Source organism: Oenanthe melanoleuca, chromosome 24 (assembly GCF_029582105.1).
Source record: "Oenanthe melanoleuca isolate GR-GAL-2019-014 chromosome 24, OMel1.0, whole genome shotgun sequence".
Taxonomy (NCBI): domain Eukaryota; kingdom Metazoa; phylum Chordata; class Aves; order Passeriformes; family Muscicapidae; genus Oenanthe; species Oenanthe melanoleuca.
Genome location: NC_079357.1, coordinates 6,820,894 through 6,838,355, shown reverse-complemented (window position 1 = coordinate 6,838,355; position 17,462 = coordinate 6,820,894). Strand labels below are relative to the sequence as shown.

General features: G+C 51.4%; 1 protein-coding gene across 3 annotated transcripts in view; it reads left to right on the top strand.

Moving 5' to 3' along the window:
* LOC130262553 (opioid-binding protein/cell adhesion molecule homolog) overlaps positions 1-17,462 on the top strand; it is a 297,077-nt gene that overhangs the window by 181,778 nt on the left and 97,837 nt on the right. For 2 of the 3 annotated variants that reach the window (XM_056509789.1, XM_056509791.1), the window contains exon 1: positions 7,809-7,980. In XM_056509789.1, the coding sequence (XP_056365764.1) occupies positions 7,814-7,980 (167 nt within the window). In that variant the 5' untranslated portion in view covers positions 7,809-7,813. Of the gene's footprint in view, positions 1-7,808; positions 7,981-17,462 lie in introns of those variants that run through there. The other variant, XM_056509792.1, reaches the window with a different exon arrangement.

Genomic DNA, 17,462 nt, shown 5'->3' with positions numbered 1-17,462 from the left:
CAGCTCTGCTGCCTCTGAGAGCAGAGACCTGCACCAGCATTTACCCACAGCTCCCATCAAACTCCAAGGGAAGTTTTCCAAAGCCTGCAGGAACCAAGAACCTTCCCTCAACTAATGGTTTTCTCCCCCTCACTTCAGAAGCAGGAATTTCAAAGGTGAAAAAACATCACCTGCACTGGCCACAGAGGGGAAGACTGAAAATACTGAGAATTTTTATTTCTCCTGAGACCTGCAGCATAAGCAGCCTGGGTAGTTCAGACAGGCTGAGAACAAGAGTTCAAACCTTTACCTGCATGACAGAACTGCCAAACCTGCCCGGCAGCACCTGGAGATGAGGAGGGAGTGGAGGGGTGAGGAGTGGGAACAAAGAGATTTCCTCCCCCGTTGTGCAGAGATCCCACCCAGCTCCCTGCAGCTCCCAGCCCTCCTGGCTCTGCCCCTTCCAGCAGCAGCACAGTCAGGATCTGAGAGCTCCCAGGAGCTGCCCCAGCAGTGAGATGTTCTGGAGGCTGGTTTGTGTTGGTTGGTTTGAGAGTGGTGTGTGTGTAGGTGTGAAAATCCCAGAATGGTTTGGGTTGGAGGAGACATCTAGGATAATACAGTCCCACCCCTTTTACTATCCCAGGCTGCTCCAAGCCCCATCCAACCTGGCCTGGAGCATTTCCTGGGATGGGGCAGCCACAGCTCCTCCGGGCAGCATTAAACATGAGTGGCACGGCAGGGCTGCCTGGATGCTGGTGAGAGCCATGGAGACATTTGGGATTGTCTTGCCCAAGCTGAGAGGAGCATGTTGGAGGGAATGAGGGTATCTGGTGGCAGAGGAACACAAGTGCTGCACTTCAGTGCTGCAGGGCACAAGGCATTCCTTCAGGGGAATGCAAGTTTTCAAGGCGCCTATATCTCTCTGTCAGTTAGGCATTTTTTTCTCTTCCCTCTCTCTTGAAATCTTGCTGGTTCGGCTACTCTGCTGATATAAAAGGTTTGGTTTGGGCAGGCAAATCCTGCTGCCCTGAGTCTGAGCAGGGCTCCAGGGTGTGCAGTTCCTCACCTGTGCATCACATAGGGATGGATTTGCTGGAGGTCCTGCTGCCCCCAAACACGAGAGTTGGTGGTGCCAGCTCAGCAAGCTCCATGAGAGGCTCTGGTGTCATGCAGGTGTGAGAAAGAGCAGCACACAATGAGGAGGATGGGAAGATAGGATTTTCTTTTCTCTCACCCGTGCTGGGGATGCCTTTTGGAGCCTCCCAGGACAGCCCAGAGTGTGATGTTTCCCTCTTCCAGCATGGAGTGTAGGTGGCACAGCTGCTCTCTGATCATTCCTGCATCTCTGTATTTTGTAAATAAGCCTCGAGGCTACGTGATGGCTTCGTGTTTAGAAACAGGATAAACAGGGAGATGTGATATCTATTTATTTGTTCTTTTATTAGTTCAGCGCAGAACTCACAAAACACTTTGTGAGCATCTATGAAATGAGCCTTGTAATGTTCCCAGGAGAGGGGAGAAGCATTCCTGCTCCACTTGGCAGTGGGGGAAGCTGATGGCTCCAAAACCCTCCCTGTGTATCCATGGCCAGGGTGAGACGGTGGTGGGTGCAGGGGTGGATCCCAGATCCTGTTTTCCATTTCCAGTCTGTAATGGCTGGTAGGGTTCAAATGCATATTTTGTGCCCAGGCTTAGCATCTGTGGTCCAGATCCCCTTTTCTGGTGTTTCTCCTACTGCTGGACTAATTTGGGAATGAGATTGTGCCTCCACACTTTGTCCCAGGGAGAAGTCATCAGGTACTAATGATGGAAAAACCTGTCAAACACAGGCTGTGGTTGCCCCTGGATCCCTGGAAGTGTCCAAGGCCAGGCTGGATGGGGTTTGGAACACCATGGGGTAGGGGAAGGTGTCCCTGCCCATGGCAGGGGTGGGACTGGATGTTCTTTAAGGTCCCTTATGGAGATGGGGCACCCACATCTTCTCTGAGAAAAAAAAAAAAGCTCCTTTTACCCTCACAGTGAGGAATTTCATTCTAATATCCAATTTAAACCTGCCCTGTGTCAGGTCAAAGTCATTCTCCCTTGTCCTGTCATTGCTTCCCAGGGATATGGGAAATTTTGGACAGGCCTCCTGGAAGCATCTCTTTGGCAGAGACTGTGCACTGTGATGGGGTCTTTGTTGTGCTGTTTGGTTTGGTTTTGTTTTTTCTTCCAAGACAACCTCCTTGGTGAAGCAGCCTGAACTTTGGTTGTTTTGATATGGAAATGTTTTGGCAATGAAGCAAAATGTCACATGTCTGTAATGGTCCCCCCCATCCCTTCCCTCTAGAGTTGGGTTTTCAGGGAAAGGGACTGCAAAGGAGCTGAAAATTTGCCCAAATGCATTAAATACCATCAGAAATGGCAACAAAAAAAAAAAAAAAATCTTGGCATCGCAGAGAAAATCTTAACATTTTGTTTCCATTTAGAAAAAAAAAAAAATTAAAAACCTAAACCATCCTGGATGGTTGTCAGAAATGCTGCAGGAAAATTAAATCCATGTTTTTCAAGCTTTTAGGGTGATGTTGTGACAGTTCTGCTGCCCCTGGGTGTCCCAGCCCCTCCGAGCTTTGCTTGAGCAGCACCGGGTGTTCTCAGAGCTGGTGTTTTCTATTCCTTTCATATTTGGTGTAAGGAGGAGGCTGCTTTCACTACTCCAGGTGGGTGTCTGCAGAGCTGCCTCTATTCTGGATCTCACTTGTCAGGTTTACACACGCTTTAAAGGCGCCATATGCCGGGGTTCAGCCGGGGATTGTGGCTGAGCATTAAGTGTGGAGTAATCCCATTAAAATCCCCAGGGATCCCAGTGCTGGGGGTCCTGCTCAACCACAACCCGCCTTCCCACGCTGCCATCCTGACTCCAGGCTGGGTTTGTGTGGCCCTGGGGGGATTTTATGGAAGAGGGAAGGATTTGTGTGTGAATTTAGGGCTTGAGGATGGTGTTGGGAAGGCTACCTGGGCCCTGAGCCAGGTGTAAATGAGGAACTTGAGCCTCCAGTCTGGATTTTCTGCCCTTGGATCTCAAGCACCACGATCACTGTGAAGAACAAGTCACATTTTTTTCCCACAATTACCTCAGCAGGCTTTTTTTTTTTTTTTCTTTTGCTAAATTCATGCAATAAAACGCATTAAATGTAACAGCACGGAAAATAAAAGTTCCGTTTGCAGAGAGAGAGCCTGATTCAGTGTGGAGATAAAACATGATAAAACAACTGGAAAATTAAGTGGGATAAATAAATTGTGCTGGGAAGTTGAGAGAAGTGGAGGTGTGTGTGTGGCACTGGCCTGGCAGTGGTCAGTGCAGCTGTGAATCCTATCCCTGAGGTTTTCCACCTGGGAAAGGGGTGATGCTTTGCTTTGTATCCCCTCCCACAAACTGATGGGAGCTCAGTTTTGTCCCAGGACAGTGAGATGTGATTCTCTGTGCATGGGGAGGGGGTATATTCCTTCTGTCCGTGCTCGTGCCATTTCTTTTGGATGAAGAAATGAGAATATTCAGCAGCAAATGGGAAAAGCATGAAGCAGGGCGGTGGGGTGTGGGGGAAGAGGTGTTGGGATGGATTGCCAAATATGCCAGGGAAAAATTAGCAGCTGCAAGTGTGCAAGAGAAAGGTGGAGAAGAAAAGGGAGAGGGACAGATGGAGAGAAGGAGGGAGAGAAAGAGGAGGTGGGAGGAAAGGGAGGAGGAGATAATAGCGTGGAAAGAAATTAGTTAAAAATCTTATAGCCCCGAGCCCAGACACCATCTGGATGGTGCAGGGTACCGAGACTCAGCTCCACATTCACCATGGAGGTGGCACAGATGTCTCGGCCAGGTAGGGTGGCCAAGATGCTCAGGGTTAGAAATTCCCAATGCCCCAGGAGAGAGATGCCTTAAAAGAATCCAATTTTGGAGGAAAGTTCCAGTGGCTGACTGCCAGCTGAGGACCAGTGAGGAGCTGTTGTTGTCAAAAATGCTTGTCTGGGGTTTCCAGAGGGAGATCTGGAGAAGTTCCACTGGTGCTGGAGGGCGAATCCCTGGGAGCAAAGATTACTCTTTGATTAAACAAGCTCAAGGCCTCCAAGGACTGCTCTTCCCTACAGTTCTGCCAGGTTTTTGCTTTCCTGGGTGCAGCATTAACCCCTTCTATTTTGAACAAGGCTGAACGGCTGAGAGACAGCAAAGTTCATCTCAGAGAAAGGGAAAAAATAGAGAAAAAAATGTTCTTTCCCATTATCTTTGCCTTAAGATTCAGTTTTCTTTGCCTGCTGAGGACTGCAACAAGCTCATGGTTTGTTGTGCCCACTGAGGGAAAAGCTGCTGTCCTAGGGTGAAGCCCATCTCAGTGGTGCAGCTGTGTCCATGTTTCCTAGCATTCCCCTACCCAGGCAGCTTTAAAAGGAGTGAGAAATGGTCCTTGGATCTCTTTTGGAAAAGGCAGTGTCCCAAAGGAGGAGGTGGCACTTGCTGGCCAAGTGTGCAGTTCCCAGTGGTCTGCAGTCACTCCATCCCTCACTGCACTGATCCCAAAGGAGCTGGACTCATTCCCTGCTGCACAGTGAACATTTCAGTGTGCCCTGAGCTGTGTGGAGAAAGGGGAAATAATCTGGGAGCAGGAATGAGGCTGGGGAATGATACCCAGGGTGGCCATCCATACATCCCAGTGGCTGCAGGCTGCTTCCCAGTACGATGCTGGAGCTGTCTCATGGCCCCCAGGCTCTGGTCCCTCACTAATTACTTCCAGGCCTGTACTCCTGACATTTGCAAGCTCCTGATCAGAGCAACGAAGGAGAAATCTCAGAGGGAGGCCAAACTACACCACTAATAAAAGCTGAGATAGACAATCGGCTGGGCGGGGAGAGCTGGGGAGGTGCAGGGACTCGTCCTTGCTGGCTCAGTTTCTTTCTGAGCCTCTGGGATGATGAGAGAAGGTCAGGGCTTGTTAACGTCACTGTGAGGAGCAGGATCCGCCACTGCCATATGCCTGGTGCCCCCAGGGCCTATGCCAGCCTTGAGTCCCTCTCAGAGAGGTGATATTTTTAGCCATGGACCTGAACTGAAGGCACCCTGTACAACCTCAGGTCTGCAACTGTCTCGGTGCAAGAGTGCCTCTGCCTGTGTCTGCTGACTTTGTGCTTCATGCAAATTTTGCAGCCTTCTGGATTTCAAGGGGTTTTTTTTTCCCTTGCCCTTTTCTCTTCCATGTCCCATCTTGCTCCCTTCATTTGGTGACAGTGCAGTCGCTGGGGAGGTACTGTTAATGCCAGCAGTGGGACTGGGACATATTTGTGAAGGGTAGCCCAGAACACCAAACCAGGAGAGGCTGCTCTGGCTGCCTGCAGCACTGTCGGGTGCCCAAAGTGGCCTCTGGTATGAGCCATCATGTCTCCTGCAGTCTCTGCACAGCCATTCCAGGCTGTTGAGTCCCTACCCAGTTACATAAATATTGATCACATCAATTTTCCAGCCCTCTCTCTCCCCCCTCCCTGATGCCCCATATCCTCTTACCTGTCTGTAGCAGCTAGTTTTGTTCTTGTCTGTCCATTTATTCCCTGCCTTTGCATCCGTTCATGGATCCATGGCTCTCCAGCTCCTCAGAGTCTCTTTGTGAGGCAAGCAGGCTTTTTCCCCTATAAATCTTCCCTCTCCTGGATTGCTCTGGCTCAGCAGGCTTTGTGCTGCACACACTCTATGTCTACAGCTTCTATCCCACGGGGTAAACACCATTTTACCCAGCAGACCCATGTTCCCTGGAGCCAATCCTGCTGCTGGGTGAGGCTCAGCAGTGCCTGTGGTCTCACTGCTGGGGGCTGCCATGGGTTTGTGCTGGCTACTGCTGCCCCCTCCCTTCCAGCACACACGGCTCCTCCATGCCAGTGGAGCAGCTCAGGAAGGAGACGGAGTGTCCTTCCTCTCCCGTCCTCCCCCCAGAAGAATCCCTGGCATGGAAGCAGACAACCTGCACATTCAGGGTTAAGCCAACTTTTCAGCAGCTGAAGAGCTTTGTGATGGAAAGCTCAGTCCTGTTTTTCTCCGTGCTTCCCTGGGCTCCCAGGCTGTCCTATTAATCCTAGCTGCAGCATCATTCTGATGCTGGAGCTGGTGCTGGGCTCCAACACACATTCCTGCAGTGCCAGCCCATGGCTAGTGAGTGTTTAGGGTCACTGAGTCCCACTGCCACGTACAAAGAACCTGCTCTGCTGAAAATTGGACTTGGGATCACTGAAAACCCCTTGCAAAACCCCTTTATCAGTTCTAACAGCTGTGTTTGGATCTCTGAATTATGTTGGCGTTCTGAATTAGCTAAAACTCCTTTTCTGGTGGTTATTTCCCCCCTGGAAAGGGCAGGTTCCCTGGAATACATCAGTAGAGAAGGCAGATGTTCTTTGGAGGAAGGCACACAGCCAAGGTCCAGCCTGGTCTGGGGGTGAGGAGCTGTGTGAGGAGCACTGGCAGCGCGGGGTTAGTTTGCTTCTGTAGGCACTCACAGGTGTGTCTGGATGGTCATCAAGGTCTTGGTGCCTTCAGTTGCTCTTTGAGGAGATAAATGGTTTGCGGGTGTCTCCACAGGAAGAAATTGGTTGAAATTTATTTTTAATGTGGCAGGGTGGAAAGCCCCTAATTCAGGGATCTCAGAGAGCAAGGACAGGACAGGAGATGCTCTGGAGCTCTCTTACACCATCCTATGGGGCAAGGACGTGGGAACAGGACCCTGTTTCTCACAGGGAGAGAGAAGTGGAGCCAGTCCCCCACAGGGACACGCATCAACAGGTGGAGGCAGGGAAAGATGCTGGGGTGGGTGAGGGTTTGGGCAACCTGCTGCTCTTGAGGGCAAGCTCGGGGGTGCGTGGTGCGAGAAAAGCCCCCTCTGCAGCGGGGCTGAAGCGGGTTGGGGGATCCCTCGGCTGGTGGCAGCCGCGGTGGCTGTGCGGGAGCGCGGCGCGGCGGGGGTTAATGTGCGTGTCCTCCTGCGCATCCCGCCCCGCACCGCCCGCCCGTGTGCGGGGCTCGGGCCGTGCGGGAGCCGAGAGCCGGGCAGCGCTGGAGCCGCTGCCATGACAACCCCGGGGATGCTGCGGGCCGGGGCCGGGGTGCTGCCGCCGCCCCCCCGCGCCCCTCCCGCCCCGCTGCGCGCCTGAGCCGCAGCCGGAGCCGCCACCGGGACTCGCTGGGCACAGCCGAGGAGCATCGCCGACATCGCCTGCAGCTCCGCGGGGAAGTTTCGATCTTACGACAGAACCGGGATTTTGGGGAGCTTTATTGGGTTTTTTAATTTTTTTTTTTTTTTTTTTTTTTTTTTTTTTTTTTTAATTCTCTTTTCCCTCCGTGATTTAAACAAAAGCTCAAGAGCTGGAGAACAGCTCAGCCCCGGCCCGCTGTGTCCCCCCGGTGCCGATGCCGCCCTCCCCTTCCTTTCACAGACACTCACGTTTCCTCCGTGGGTTATAAACTTTTGATGCCAGATCTCCGCAGCGCCTGCCCAGCTGCAGCTGAAAGTAGCGTCTCCAGCAGCCACACATCTGTGACCTTCATCTCGTGCTCCGCACCTTCTCTCCTCCTCTTCCTCCTCCTCCCCCCGGCCCTCCCGTCCTCCTCCCTCGCCCGAGGACAGCGGGACTCCCTCCGATGCCGCTCGGCAGGCTCAGCGCTCGCAGCCAGCCTTGCCGGGGGCTCTCCTGATCTCCGTGGAGCTCCGCAGCGCTCTCCCCGGTGGTTTTGCTCCCCCCCATCCCTCCTCTCCACCCACCCCTTCCCCCTTTTCGCCTTGTCGGGTGTGTTTTTTGCCTGTTGGAAAAGTCCCCGCTGCCCAGGATGGGGGTCGGTGGGTGCTTGGCCCTGCCCTGGAGGTGCCTGGTCGTCCTCTGTCTCAGGCTGCTCTTCCTTGTGCCCGCAGGAGTGCCCGTGCGCAGCGGAGATGCCACCTTCCCCAAAGCCATGGACAACGTGACAGTGCGGCAAGGGGAGAGCGCCACGCTCAGGTAGGAGCAGCTGGGCCGGGGGCTGGGGGGCCGGGGGTCCTGCTCGCGGCTTTTGGGGGATGCTCTGTGCCCGGCGGGGCTGCCGGAGGGTCCTGGGACCAACTGGAGACTTTGCACGTGTCCCAGGGGCTTGTCCCCATCGTGGCAGAGGACACTGGATGGCAGCTTGTCCCCGTCGTGGTGGGATGGCCCCGTTGGAGCGGTTTTGGAGGGCCGGATGCTCCGGTGCTTTTCGGGCTGCAGCGCGGGGCTGGCAACCTCCTGGGGGGGCTGCGGGTGCCAGACGAGGAGACAACACAGGGGTTTGGGTGGCAGACAGTGAGTTAGTGCTGCCTGACACTCCCAAAGTTGTGCCTGCGTGGGAGGGAGAGAGGTCCGTGCTCCTGGCAGCAGTGCCAGGCTGCACCGACAGCGGCTTTCCAGGGCTGAGATACCTCCGAGGTGTCAGTGTTTGCCTCAATCGCTTTATAGTCTCCGCACGAATCCGTTAATATCAAATCAATCTTTTACTCCAGGGGTGCATTTTATGAATTCTGATAGATGCTTTCTCTTACGTTGTTTGCTGTAGGAGAAACACAGGCGGCTGATATGCAGATGGGTCACTCCTGTTCCGCACAGCCGAGCATCCCTTTCATTCCCTGAGCGAGTTACAGGTGTACGCGGTGCATTGCCCAGGTAGCACAGCAGCTCTCCACAGGCATTGCAGAGGAGCAGGGAGCAGCCCAGCCTTTTTTTGGAGGGCAGTGGGGAGGCAGCGCTTGGCTGGGGCTTGGGCCGTGTTGTGTGTGCTTCAGGCAGCCCCGGGAGGAGCTGAGCCGGTTAATCTGAGAGCTGTGGGACTTGGGGAAGGAGCTCGGGGATGGTGGGACGTGAGCGTGGAGCAAGAGAGCCCGGAGGAGTTTGTCTGCTCTCCCTGCACCAGCGAGCAGCGTGTGCTCCTCACCGAGGCTGCTCTCGCACAGACCCGGAGGAGCAGGGCTGCAGCAGGGAGCAGCTGCTCTTCCCAAAGCCAGGCACGGGGATGGCTCAGGCAGAGCCTGTCACGCTGTCCCTGAGCAGCCGAGCCGCGCAGGGCTGAGGAGCTGCTGCTGCTTTGGGCAGAGGGTGCTGTGCTCAACTGGGCTGGGCAGGTTTCCGTGCCTGAGCTGGGCTTTGTGGGGAAAGTGTTTGCTGGTTCCGGAGATCAGGCTCTGCTCGAGGCTCTGTGGGATCTGTGCTGTCGAGGGAGGTATTGGTTGCCTCTCTGTCCTCTGACTTCGGGATGTTGTCCCTTTTCCTTGGTCCCTGCCAGGGACCCGCTGGGACACGCTTGTCATCACCCCGTGTGCCGGAGGGCTGTGGCACAGCTGGGGAACAGAGGGCTCTGTCTCCTTGTGCTTTTCCTAATTGAACTGCAATGATGATTAACCTGAGCTGTGTAAGCAAGGCAGTTAAAAGAAGGACAAACCCCCAGAGAGGTACCTTTGGCCCTGGTGCTCTTTTCCTCGCAGTTAGAATTTGTCAGAATTTGTGTCTGTAGTGAAGTGTGGGCTTTGGGGCTCTCCGAGGTGGTGCTGGTGGTGCTCAGAGCAGGGTGGGTGCCTGTGTCTGCTCCCTGGAGTGCCCCTGCAAGTCCAGCCGAGCCTGCTGCCAGCAGAGGGCTGACTTGGATCTCCTTTTTTATTTATTTTTTAAATTTTAATTTTTCTTTTTTATTTATTTCCAAGCTTCTGTCCCCTTTTCCGTGCTGTTTGCAGGAGGGGATGTTTATGAAGCAGCCCTGGAGTGGTGGGAGATTTTAGCCTTCCCATAATTAACTCTGCAACCCCCAAGTGCTGACACTTAGGGGAAGCCTGTGCCCCAAAAGCACCTGGTTTTACCCACTTTCCCCCTGCCCAGCCTCTCCAGTGCATCTTTTCCATGCTCTCACCCCCTCCCTTCTCCTCCTCAAGTCCAGCTTTCCCCTGCTGCAGGCAGGTTTCTGCCTCTAGCTGCCATTTGCTCCCAGTCTGCTCCATCTTTTCTTGCACTGCTGTTTCCCAGTGGTCTTTCTCTTCCCTTCTCTCCCTGTTTCCCTGGTGCTGCCCCTCTGCAGCCTCTGGGTGACAAGTAGTTTTCCATCTTCCCTTGGAATCTGGAAATGGGCAGGGAATTGCACACAGCAGGACAAAGAGGTGGCATCAGTGGAGGGCTGAAGGCAGGAGAAGGTGGAGTGTCTTGAGGATGGAGCTGATGTTTATTTGCAGGCTGTGCTTTCCTTTGAAGAGCCAGGCAGGGAAAAGTGCCCTGGGAAGTCTTCCCCAGTGAGTAGTGTTATTGCTAAATGTTTTTTTCTCATGTGCACCAGGAGGAGGTGATGGTGTCCTCTGCTGTCCTCCCTGCTAATGGCACATTTCTTGGGGCTCAAAGCAAGGAGCTGGGCTTGGAAAAACTCAGAGCTGTCATTCCAGTGTGTAGCTGTTGCAGAATTAGCCCCAGTCCTGCTAGGTCTGGATGGCCAGGTCCTCTCCCTCATCCTGGTCATGAGTTGGGCTGAGCCTGCACTTCTTCCTGGCTCCTGCAGGGTTAGTGGGAGCTCTTTGCTTTCCAAGATCAGCCCTTTAACTACCCCTTGCACTGCAGAAAGGAGCTGGGAGAGCAAACAGACCTCTGTGAAAGTGATGGAGGAAATCTGGAGTTTTTTCAGGCTGCTTGTGGGTTTCCTGTATTGGATTTTGGGCGCTTCCATTTCCAGCTCTCCACCCTTTTTCTGAGGGAGGATCAGCATAATCCTTGCAGAAACTCAGGCTCCATCTACAGGCAACTTGCAGGTCATCTTAGATCAGCAACAAATAATTTCCGTTTTAAGCAGAAATTGTTGGTAATTCACTTCTTTTTATTGTAAGAACAAACAATTCCTATAATAGGCACCTTTCCTCTCCTGGGAACTAAAGGCAGTATGGAAATTCTCTGTGTACTGTTAAAAATAAAACCAAACTGCTTCTTCCCTGACTCAGGAACATAAAACTCAGGTGTTCAGACGGCAGGGGTAACTCATATTATGCACCAGTTTGGGACATGAAATGGAGCAAGGAGCACATTGGGAACAACCAGGGATGTTGGAGATAGTCACTTTTTAATCTCCCAGCTGGGATTTGATGTGGAAATGAGGATTAAGTTCCTGCTTTTGGGAAGAATGTCATTGAGTCTTGGCTTTCTCCACATGCTGCTCGTTGGATCCGTGTCCTAATTGCTGTGGGGGCATCACTGGCAGGCCATGGTTGGCCAATCCCAATGGGTTGATCCTGCCTGGAGACTTTGGTTGGGTTTTATCCCAGCTGCATCACAGTGGTGGAAGCATCTCCATGAACCAAAGGGGAAACCGTGGCAAACATTCCCACGGTGTTAAAGTGGGGATGGAAACGGGATCATCCCGCTGTGCCGCCGGCAAACCGACCTTTACAGCAGCCATCAGTACAGTTCATAAAGACATAAACCACCAGCTGCTCCAAATTTCAAGGCTTTATAGTTTTATCTGTATTTAAGAAATATTGTTGGTTTTTTTTTAAGGGAGAGAGTGCATTTTAGAGGTTGGAGGAATTAGCTGGGAGATGGGGTGTGCTGAGTTTTCTCCGTGGCCGTCCCTGCAGGGACACCAGGACTTAGGGAGGCCCCTCTGTTGCTCTCATCCTCAGTTTTCCCATCTCTAAAATGACCCAAGAGCAGTGGTTTATCAGTGATGATTAGAAGAATGGGTACTCACAGGTGATGCTAAGGCAGGTATAACAAGGCTTTTTTCCAAATTAAATAATACAGAGCTGCTTTATCTTTGTATATAAGGACAAATTTTCAAGTCAAATCCCCTGGGCTTGTCTGCTTCTGGTGAACCCGTGGCCTTTCCCACTGCCTGTCCATGAAGTAGACCAAGAAATCAGTATAGCTTTGCTCATTTGCGTCCAAGACTCCGTGCCTGGCTGTATTCTGCCAATTAGCGAGTGTGAGAACAATTCCAATTAAAAATAAAAAGCCCGAATAAAACATCATGAGATGCTGTTCTTCCATTTATTTTTGCAATTATGGTTTTAATTATTTCTGACAATGCTGCTTTGATTCCTCTTTTTTTCTTTTGGTGTAATAACCTACCGCAGTCTGTTTTCCAGCACACGATGAGACCTCAGTGAAATACAACCAGCAGGAGCAGGCTGCAGGACTACAGTCTTCAGGCATAGGTCTGGGAAGTCAGGAAACCACATTTTTTTTTGCCTCTTTTTCAGTCAAACCGCTGATATTCCGTGTACCTACCTGTTAATGGGGGTTGTGACACTCACCTGCTGCCCTGCAACAGCAGCCACGGACCTGGCAGAGAAAAGAAGCCTTAATGCAGCCACGTCTCTGTTGTTAAATCCTTGCTGGGGAGAGGGAAGAGAGTCAGCGCTCTTTGTGTGCAAATGCTAAAAGCGTGGGGATTAGCACAGAGCAGATTAGTGAGGACTTGCTCCATTGCTGCCCCTTCTTTCCCCCCCCTCTCCTACCCAAAAAGTTTTCTGGAGCAGCTAAATATATACCTGCCGTTTCCAAGGTAGAGCTCGCTGCGTGGCGGAGCTGTAATTGGCGACTCAGGGAAATTACAGCCACGGATTCTGGCATTTGGATCCTCCTGGCTGGCATAATAATTTCTCCCTAGGTAGCTGGTATTTAACTTGTCTTATCTGCTCCTGATAGTTGTAATTACAGTGCCCGCTAATTTCACTGTAATACTGCAGCCGCTGGAAGGGTGGTTGGAGAAAGGTCAGGGGGTTGTAGGAAGGCTCGTTCCTCCCCAGCCCCCTGCAGCAATGATGCTGCCAAAATGCAGATGCTGAGCCCATGGAGCTGGTACCAGTGCCCCTGGCTGTGCCCCTTCCCACCTTGGTGGGGTTGGAGCAGCCTCACAATCCCCACCACTCTGTTGTCGTTGTTGGCATCAGGGAAGGATGTGCTGCAGGGAGGTTTAATGGTGAATGTTGGTCTCCAGATCACGTCAGGGCTGGCTGGTTTGTGTGAGGTCACTTCTTGGGTTGTGCAGTGAGAGGCTGGTTGTCACTGATGTGGTTTGGTCCTGGGCTGGTTGTCCCTGAGGTTGGTGTCCCTTGTGGTTCATTGTCCCTAAGGTTGGTTGACCAACCTTTGATCCTGATCCTGTTTTGGTTAACCCTGAGACTGGTGTTCCCTACAGTTTGTCCCTGTGGCTGATTGTCCCTGAGATTAGTTGTTCCAGGGTAATTGTCCCTGAGGCTGGTGTTCCCTGTGGTTCATTGCCCCTGATGCTGGTTGTCCCTGCAGTTGGTTGTCCCTGCAGTTGGTGTTCCCTGCAGTTCACTGTCCCAAATACCGGTTGTCCCTGCTCCAAGAGCACAGTCCTGCTGTACAAAGGGAAGATTCAAGTCTGGCTTTAAGGAGATTCAGGGCTGGCCTGTGCCAACCCTTCTCCTGCTGAGCCAGCACCAGGCAGGTTTTGTGTGGGTGTAGGGCTGGACTCAGTGTCAGAGAGCTGAGGAGTCCTGCTGACACAGGCTGGAACCACAACACTGGGGGTTTGCTGCAGAAAATTGTGGTTTTGAGAGCACAGCAAGCTGGTGGGGCTCTGCACAGGGAGGAGGGGACCCTCGCTGCCACATCTCCCAGGGCCAGGACAAGCCCTGGAAAGGTCCTCTTGTCTAGCAAAAAAACCCCCCAACAAACAAACAAACTAACCAAACAAACCAGCCCCCCACGCTAAGTTTTAAGCTCCACTAGGCAGAAATAGTTCCAAGTGGTGATATTTACCTCCCGGGGATGAGACTGAACTGTTGGTAATCCTTGCACTATAGGGTACAGAGATCTTTTTGCAAGGATAATAAACTCCCTGGTAATAGCTGTCCTTCCCCTGGATCACGCACACTCCTCCAGGAGCTCAGGGCTTTGTTTCTGGAACAGGATTAGGTGTTAACGCTGCAAAACCAAATGGGGGCACAGTGGCTGTCTTTCACAGTCCCGATTTCCAAAGAGTTTCTCTGTTCCCTCGATTGTTCTCACAGTTTGCCTCCTCCTTGCATTCCTCAGCCCTAAACCACGGATGCTTTTTACAACAGCTGGACATATTGTTTTAAGTGATAATCTTTAGATACTGCAGCCTAGCAGACAGTTCATAAGAAATATCTGATTCGGTGACTATCACTTCTTCCTCTGTCCTTGTGAGGAGCCTTTGAGGGTTAGGATGTGCTGTTTTTTTCTTTTTCTTCCTTTTTTTTTAATGAGAAAAATAATTTCCCCACAGCCCATGTCAACAATTTTTAGCCTGTAATGGGTTGTTTACTGCAGGTTAGATTTGATATGTAGGTCTTGTCTTCTCTGACAGAACCCTTCAAGGTCGGCTCTTCAGTGCAAAACACTCACATTTCATATTTCTGTTTTCCTATGAATATTTCCCAAGATTTGCTTAAAATGAGTTGTTTCCATGACTATGCTCACTTGACGGACTTATTCCTTGAGATACAACTGGGTCTCCAAGTCTGTTTCTCTGTGGAGGGGGAGGATAATGAGAACAACATCTGTTGTGGTGTAAGCTGTAAATTTAAGATATTTTTTCTCATCCTATAAAAGATCAGCAAATTGTGCTGATGCTGATGAGGTACTTTGTGCCATCTCCAGTGCTGGTGGGTTCAGAGTGGGGACACTTGAGGACATGTCACACATCTTGCTTTTTATTCCCTTGGTGTGCCAAGGCTTGTGTGTGGTGTTGCCTCCAGGCTGAAGAGGAGAGAAGAGGAATGGGATCCAGAAGGGAAGAAGAGAAAGAAAAGTTGGGAAGTGGGGAAGAAAAATGTCAGGTGGAAGAAGGGAGTGAATAAAGGTAGAACCAGGACATTGCAAAGAGTGCACCAAAGAAAAATCCACGACTGGTAACTCTCAGTGTGTGAAGTTCAGCATTGAGGGATGGGCTTCTAAATTAAAGCCCAGCTGCCAGCACAGAAATGTGGGGGGGTTTGGCTTCAGCCAGTTGGTACCTGATTTCCAATGCGATAGACCATCCTCTTACTGGGTTTTTTTATATTTTCCCCGTGTGTGTGCATGTGTGTATGTGTGTATGTGTGTATATATATATTTATATAAAAATCTAACAAATTTCTAACCCATATAAATCCAATTACCCATGTTTTGCCTGCAGGGAGCGAGGGAGATTAATGTTTGGTATTTTGGCAGGAATGTAAAAAGAAATAGGTGGTAATAACAATGAAGGCTCATAAAAAGGACCCGATAGTCGTGTCTGTGCCCAGAACTCAGCTGTAATTCTCCTGGGGATTTGTCAGCAGAGTTCCCTGCTCCCATGGAGGGGCAGGAAAGAGCCAGGAGTGCTTCCTGGGCACTTGAGCATCCATTCTGCCAGTGAAGGTTCCATTAATGTGATAATAATAGAGGCTGATAAAGAGAAATGGTTTATGCTCCCAGGGCACCTTCTTGTGACAGTCTGCTCTATGTTGGGGCTCACAGGAACCACAGGAACGTGCTTCTGTTTATCCCAGTTTCACTGAGGGGCAAGTCCCAGGAAAGGAGGATGAATGTGGAAGGAGGGGAGGCAGCTGAGCTCTTCTCCACCCTCTGTGATAAGTCCATGGTGGTGCTGGTCCCTTCAGGTCTGGCTTGGAGTGCCATGGCCTGGAGAGTTTCAGGCAGGAGCTGGGAGTGCTGGAATTGTGCTCTCATCAGTTTTTCTCCACTCAGAGTCTTTTCCTGCAGTGTCTCTTCCCTCCCATAAACCCAGGCACCTGAGATGCCTTTTTCTACAGCTCTCACTCAAGGGACAGTAGCTTTGTTGGAGGGTCAAGAGTCACTGCAAGGCTCTTCCCACCTCATCACGTTGGCCTTGTCCCCTCATGGAGTGTGTCTCGTGTGGTGCCCACAGTCAAAGAGGCTGTTGTGGCAGAATGCTATTGAGTCATGGCTTTCTCTGCATGCTGCTCATTGGGGCTGCTCTGGGGGCATTGCTGGCAGGTCATGGTTGGCCATCCCAGTGGGATGATCCTGTCTTGAAACCTTGGTTGGGTTACAAAAACCTGGGTTTTATCGCAGCTATATTGCAGTGATGGGAAGCATTTTCCACTGCAGGTGCTTGAGCCAAAAGGTGCCTACCAGGCACCTCCACTCTCTCAGCTTTGACTTGGGAGCTAGTCACTCATCACCCTCCCTCTGGTGTCTGGGTGACTCCCCCTGCTGTTGTTGTCCCCTGTGTCGCGGGTGGCACCTGCACTGCTCCTGAGCTGTCACCCGTGGTCATGTATTAATCATGGTTCAGATATTGTGTCCCTACAGTGGGTTCTCCCTTCTCTGCAGGCTTTGCACCAGTCTCCTTGCTCTCCGTTTATTACCACCACCAGTTTTATAACCCATTTTATCAGATGACTTTTTTTTTTCCTTTCTTAAAGAGCATAACCCATGAGCAACTCATAATTTCTGAGAGAGGGAGAGTGCCGTTAGCGGGAGAGCAAGGGCTCCATACTCACACCTGAAATAAGGAGCCCACTTTACCGTGGTGTTGCATTTAATTCAATCAAGGCAGTTAAAGCTGAGATTTAAAGTCCTTTGTGAGATCACAGGAGTTGCTCTGATGCGGCAGCAGGTAGAAGGAAAGATTGAGCCCTTTTCTGAGGAGACTCGGAGTAACTGTTGGAAGCAGCCAGGCCTGGGGCTGACTGCAGCAGCGGCCACGGTGGGAAGCTCTTAGCATTCACAGCGTGTCCCATCTCTGTCTCTGTCACCCTCCCTGCTCCTTCTCCTCATGCCCATATATTCCTTTAAGTAGAATTGATTAGTTTGCCTTTTTCCTTTTTTTTTTTTTTTTTTTTTTTTTTTTTTAACTGGGGGGAGGGCTGTTTTTAATTAATATTCTTAACTGTATGATAATTGCATTGACTGGTCCCATCGCTGTCTGAGTCACCCTCTCCTCCCTTGTTCTTGCGGGAAGGCTCTTTGGACTTAATTAAAGTTAGGGATCCAGGGCTAGTGGGAACAGCAGGAGTCTTGCAGGGTTTTTGATGAAATGATTGCTGTGGGGGAAGCGGCTATTTCCTACCCAGAGCCATAGATTGTGATGCTGAGACAGTGTTACGACCGTCTGGCTTGGCCACCTGCTTTACACAGGCTGCTGCATCTCATCCTGCATTTCCCACCCTGTGCTCACAGATCCCTCCTGGACACCCCAGCCCTTGTTTGGGGGTGAGATGAGCTCGATTTCAGTGTGGCCCCTTCTTGAGGGAGCTTGTCTTAGAGCAACACTGTCTGAGCTCCCTGTGCCCTACAGCAGTGGGGTATTGCAGGTCATGGTGGGGAATTTTGAAGGGATAATGGAAAAGCTGCGTGGACTCAGCAGATGTTTTTCATTGCTGGTTTCAGCGCTGGTGCTCGCAGACAGTGCTGCCGCCAGAGCTCAAATGCAGCCCAAGCGAGAGCTTAACAAGCTCCGAGAGCTGTCCAGAAAGTTATCCTGACACCAAGTGACAGACTCTCAA